We start from the raw sequence: 6203 nt of genomic DNA, 5'->3' as shown, positions 1-6203 counted from the left end.
GTGTCTGTGTTAATTGGTTTCCCTTTTCTTTGTTGAAGAGGGTCTGTGCAGTGTCTCTGCCTAGTCCGCCATCTTGCCAGAACTCCTAACACTAATTTTTAAATGTGCAAGTATTCCAAAAGGTCCTTGTTGGATCCCAGCTCTTATTGTTAGCAGCCACTTTGTAAGAGAACACCACAATGGGTTGCATTTACTAAAAATATTTTCATTTCAAAATATTGTACCAAGAAAATCAGGGTGCAATCATATTTCACTTTGAAGAAAATATTGCTAGATTCTTTCCCTACTGGAAAGTAAAGTTGACAGTCATGACTCAGAAACTATTTTGGTGGCCTCTTTTCTTCAACAATCTTTAATTTCCCCTGTGGATTGGGCTCTCTTGAATTGAAGTGCCATCCTTCTGGTTAGCAGTCAAATGCATTAGGCACTACCACCAGAGCTCCAAACCCACCAGTGCTCCTGTGAAAGGAAGATGGGGCAATCTATTTCCATAAAGATTTACTACCTTGGAAACACAATGGGGGGTCCCTATGAATTACAACTGACTCGACACAGTGAGTTTTTTGGTATAAATTTGGTGAATTAACAGGTCTGAAAACCCAAAGTGTGTATCTGTAGAATACAAGGTGAGTGATGGTTGGATAACCTTTTATAATTCTTTCAGGAAATAGACTTTTCTCGTAGCCTGGAGCTATACCTTAGACTTATGGAGTCTGTTCTAGACTGAGACAGTACTGACTTCCTAGTTGACCACTATTATGGCAGCCACAGTGTATTTTCAGATATGACAGTTATGGTGGTATTTTGTTGTGCAAAACTTACAGCTTTCTAGTTAGAACTGAATTGAGACCAAAAATTCATTTGCAGTTGGTTTCCACAAAGGTAGAATTACTTCCTTTTGGAAATTTGTCCTGAGATGGATTTAAAATAATGACCTGAAGTTCAAAGTTAGTATTTTTGAGCTGCTCAGGTTCACGTCTCTGAACTATGAGTTTACATAAAGTGAAATTATACTAACTCTTTGGTAATCTAGGTAGATCTTTCATGTTTCAGTGTCTATCTCTTCTTTCTCCTATTTCCTGAAACTTAATTCCATCTTACCTGGACATTTTTTGAGCAGGTGCAGACACTAAAATCAGTGCTAGGTTCTCCACTAGTGTTCCATTTTCCAAGAGTACCGTCCTTTAAACATCTTCTGCAAATGAAAATATGATTTTGAAATGAGGTGCTTATGTATGTGTTCTTGTGTTTAAGTATGAGCATATAAGCAACTATTTAGTATTGAATTCAGGTATGTAATTCTAGATATGATTTTACTGATTCTTCATTACTGGAGTATACATGGCACTACGGATTTCAAATAATTTAACATTGTGCAGTGGGTGACTGAGGGAGAACACTTACTGATGAAATAGTGCTAAGACCAAAGCCCATTGAATTATCTTAATGGGATAGGTTAGGACTTTCTGTTCCCTTGTTCTTTTTGTTCTTTGCATCCTCACCTCTGATGAGAAGAAGATACTTTAGTATAATAAAGTGACAATGGCAGAGTTACATAAGCTATGTACTATCTTGGTGTTTTGAACAAGCAACACCTTAGAGTGCAAAAACGTGGGATTTAGAGTGAGAAGACTTGGGTCTCAGCTTTAGCCATACAACTGATTATCTAGATTTCTTTAGACAAGTAGTTTAGTCCCTATGAGCCTAAGTGTCTTTGTCTGTAAGATGTGATGAATAATTCAAAGGGTTGCTATGATTGTTAAATGAAAATACGTACATAAAAGAGCTGTACAAATGATAAAGCACCTAATGTTTATTATTTTATTGTTACAGGCTAGCATAGCCATGGAACAGACGAAAGGAGATAGTGAAAATGTATCCAATACAGATTTATCAGAGGACTGCTCTCCACCAGGTATACACACACACACACACACACACATTCATATCCAAATAGGATATTGAAAAGGCAAGAACAAGGGTAAGAATGACTTACGGATCAGTGGTGTTCAGACATATGTTGTCAATGCCAGGGAAGGCCCACATCGCTGAGACCAGTGGCTTTGTAGTTTTGTTGAAATTCCTGCAATATGAAAAAGAAAGAAAGAAATTCGTGATTCTTCTACTAGTCTTCTAAAAGAAATTTATGCTCACAAATAATTTGAGTAAATGAAACTTGCTGTCTATAGGTTTGTTTTCTTAAAAAGCTAAGATTCTGTCTTCAAAAACAAAAAAAAATCAAGGAAATATGTATTTGTCTCTATTTGGCTGCCTTGCTATTCTAACTGTCACATGCCTTGTGTGTTCACCTATTGTGTTCATAAAATTACATTATACAGAATTACAACATTTCTATTTAATAATTGTGGGATGGACAAAAAGCTATGTGCTCTCTATCATAACACATTGGAAAGTCACAACTTAACATGATTGAAATCAAGTTATTAAAAATAAATGTCTGTTAAAGTGTTACTTTAAAACAAACAAAAAGCTATTTGTTGGTGACAAACCTGTCATGTTGCAATAAATCAAACTGCCTATTCCTCTGGCAGAATCAGATGCTAAGTTCTTTATTCTCTACCATTCCACGACATTCAGTTAGACACAAGAACACCTATGGAAGCATTTTGGAAATGCCGTTTTAATGAAAGAAAGAAACTCACACATAGAAGGACGTCTGTTCAGTGGTACCATAAAGGGATGGGGAGATCTGGAGCTCTGGGTAACTGTTGCTGGAATCTCTCAGTGTGCCAAGGCCCATGGCGGTGGTTACAAAGATGATGGGGAGGATGACTTGGGCAATGAAACCTTTCCAATTCCTGCGAGTGTGGTGGAACCTCTTGATGAGAATAGCCATTATCTTCTTCAGTAACAGTCCAAACCCATCCAGTCTCTCTCCTCTCATCAGGATTTTGTCTGTTTAAGAAAAAGAGACTCAATACAGGTCTTAAAAAAGTTGCTAAATCAAGGAATAAAGTAACTTCAAAATCTGTCATTGGATAGTATACTGTAGTGTGATGGGAAGAGCTTATATTTTAATGATTTGGATTTGAAGCCCAGTTCTTCACTTATCAGCCTTGGGCCTGAACCTCAGTTTCTCTGTTGGGAAAATTGAGGGCCAAAATACATAGCTCATAGAGATTTATGGAAAAGTGCTTTGAAAATTGCAAACCATGATCCAAGAGATATTATTAATCATTTACATAGTGATTTGACATTTAAAAGTCAGATATCTAGAATTTTATAAATGAATAATGTCTCTAAATCCAAAGAATCAATACAGGCTCAGTATGTATTAATAATTACTAATAGTCAAGAGGAAGCTCTGGTGGCATAGTGCCTAAGGCATTTGACTACTAACCAGAAGGCTGGCAGTTCAAACCCACCAGCCACTCCTTGGAAGGAAGACTGGGCAATCTACTTCCATAGAGATACCATCTTGGAGACCCAAGGAGGGATCACTATGATTCGAATCATCTAGAAGGCAGTGATTCTGATTTATAATAGTTGAGAGGAAGGAGCTGTGATGGCACAGTGCCTAAGGCATTAGATTGCTAATCAGAAGGTTGGCAGTTCAAACTCACCAGCCACTTGGTGGAAGGAAGATAATACAATTTATTTCCATAAAGATTTACTGCTTGGAGACCCAATGGGGGCCGCTATGGATCTGAATCAAGTTGATGGTGGTGAGTAATAGTCAAGAAATAGCTTTCATCAAGACTAAAACACCAGTTTAGTGTAAGAACTGGTTCCAATTATAATAACCTCAGTGATTGTATATTTATTTGGCTGTCCCTTAATGAGGGAAAGGAAAATCTCCTCTGCTCCAAAGTAAAATTCTTGCTCAAACACTTATTCATTATATTCTCTTTAGAAATTTCAAGTGATTACAGTGCCTTAAATGACCAGCTTTACTGTTACCAGTTGCAGCTGAATTGATTCTGACTCATGGTAACCCTATGTTTTGCAGGGAAGAACTGTGATCCAAAGGGTTCTCAAGACTCCGATCTTTCATAGACAGGTCACCAGGATTTTCTTCCAGGGAACCTCTGGGGCGTGGGTTGAATTACCCACATTTTGGTTAGTAGCTGAGTGCTTAGCCATTTGTGCCAACAAGGGACTCCTACATTTACTATTTGTTTGTTGTTGTTAAGTGCCTTCGAGTCGTACCCAACTCATAGCGACCCCTCCTTGGGTTTCCAAGACAGTATCACTATAGAAATAGATTGCCCCATCTTCATTCCAAGGAGTGGCTGGTGGGTTTGAACTGCCAGCCTTCTGGTTAGCAGTCAAGTGCCTTAGGTGCTGTGCTATCAGAGCTCCCACATTTACTATTAGGGTAACAAAAAGGAAATCACTGGAAAAACTGTCTACCTTTCCCCAACTCTGAAAAGATTTTCAGGCGCTGAGAAAAATGTCATGGTTTCTGAGAGTAAGAGCAGCTGTTGAAGCCATAAGTGGTTGCTTCCTCAATAGAGCTCTTATTAACTAATAATTTCATCAGTATCCTCTAAAAATAGGTCCATATAACATTCTCTCCTAAGACCTTCTGCCAAGCACTTCATATGTGATAAGATGACAGTATTCCTCAACTGTGTGTATATTTTTAATTCTCCATCACAAATTATGCAGCACAAAAATCATGATCTTCATTTAGCTGATAAGGAAAAATACAAAGCTGCTTAATTTAAAATGAATTCCAATTAAACAGAGTGAGCATGTTTAAATGAAAACTCATATCTCTGCAAAGGGGAATTGTAGAAGGAGCTGAATATTTTAAGTTAATTAGTATGCTTTTCTATTTCTTGAGAAATGACATGTGGATGACTTACAGGTGTATCAAGTGGAGTAAGTGTGCTTTCTAAAAGATAATGTCAATGAGGGGAACATTCGGACTGAATAATAGTTTCAAACTATGACACAAAAGCAGAAGCAAATACATAACATTTACCACCTGGTGCAGATGACCCCATTCTAATCAAAGTACTCAAATCCATGGACTCTATGACTGTATTCACCAGAGGATTACAAAGCAGGAATATGGCAGAGGGCAAATCAGACTCAAGTTCTAGAATTACACAAACATCAGAAATGATCTTTTCTTTTCCTTTTTGAGTTTTAGACCCAGGTTAAAGTTTAATGAAAAGTTCTGGTCCTGCAGATTTTTCTCAACTTAAGCAAACTGTTGTAATGACTACTCCATCATTTACATATCATTTTACAATATGCTTCTTTCAGTAAATAGAGTTTCCAAGAATACAAATTAGCTGTCAGAAAGAGAATAAGAAGACACTATAAGTTATTTTCAAAAGAGGCCAGCCCCTCAAAGTTGTGTCAAGAAATATGATTGTTCAAACATGTCCTGGGTGAAGAATTGGAAAGAATAAAAGAAAAAAATCTATTATAAGTTTCTAGCTATCCAGTGCAAATTCTTCAAGTTAGAAACACTCCCCCAGTTTAAGAATTTTGTCGGCTCCTGAGTTTTCTCAGCATCATAATGGTCCAGAATGGGAGGAGATTAGACATATTTCCAATGAGACATTTAAAAATTTTTTTCTTACAACTTTGCACTTCCTTGAACAAGTCTAATAACAGGGAGTGAACTACTTTACAAGGTAACATTGGTTACAAGAAGGATTTTAACGTATTGAGTCCAAATGTGAAATTGTAGTAAGTTACATCTTGAACACAACTTCTGGTGGGTAGAAGGAATACTCCTCACCGGCCTACCAAGAAAGTCCTTTCATCCCCTTTAAAGGATTTTTGAAAAAAGATAATTTGATTTAACTAAATGAATAGTTTGTATAGTACACCTGGAGTCACCATGAATCAGAATCAACTTGATGGTAACTGGTTGGTTGTTTGGTTTACATTTCTTTAGTCTTTTTGAACTCAGAGAGAACATTTAAAGTTGAAATTAAAGAAAAAATCTGTCCTGAGATTTTCGCATTGATAACATTTATCATAATTAAGCAAAATAATCCACATTAGCTTTATACCATCTCTGTCTGTGAAATTGCTGCTGCTCAGAGATAAATCGTCAGGAGTTGAGATGCCATTGGTGCTGGAATTTCCTATTTTCTTTTGTGTTAAGTGCTCAAGACTCAGAGCACTATTTTTCTGTGTCTCTTTAGTCAAGTTCAGAAAGACCTAGGAAGAGAAGTCAGGTTACTTCGTTCACATAATAAGTATAAGCCTTTTTC

The 6203-nt window shown here is 37.0% G+C and overlaps 1 protein-coding gene across 1 annotated transcript in view; it reads right to left on the bottom strand.

Moving 5' to 3' along the window:
• The window catches only part of ABCA12 (ATP binding cassette subfamily A member 12), a 214616-nt gene that overhangs the window by 39243 nt on the left and 169170 nt on the right, over nucleotides 1-6203 (bottom strand). The window contains exons 33-36 of the mRNA XM_007935860.1: nucleotides 6000-6150; nucleotides 2664-2916; nucleotides 1997-2083; nucleotides 1102-1195 (exon numbers count right to left, since the gene is read on the bottom strand). Of these exons, the coding sequence (XP_007934051.1) occupies nucleotides 1102-1195; nucleotides 1997-2083; nucleotides 2664-2916; nucleotides 6000-6150 (585 nt within the window). The remainder of the gene's footprint in view (nucleotides 1-1101; nucleotides 1196-1996; nucleotides 2084-2663; nucleotides 2917-5999; nucleotides 6151-6203) is intronic.

The sequence above is a fragment of the Orycteropus afer genome, unplaced genomic scaffold, assembly GCF_000298275.1.
Source record: "Orycteropus afer afer isolate SDZICR_OR568_19922 unplaced genomic scaffold, OryAfe1.0 scaffold00002, whole genome shotgun sequence".
Taxonomy (NCBI): domain Eukaryota; kingdom Metazoa; phylum Chordata; class Mammalia; order Tubulidentata; family Orycteropodidae; genus Orycteropus; species Orycteropus afer.
The sequence above is the reverse complement of the archived record's forward strand: the minus strand, read 5'-3'. Positions and strand labels throughout refer to the sequence as shown.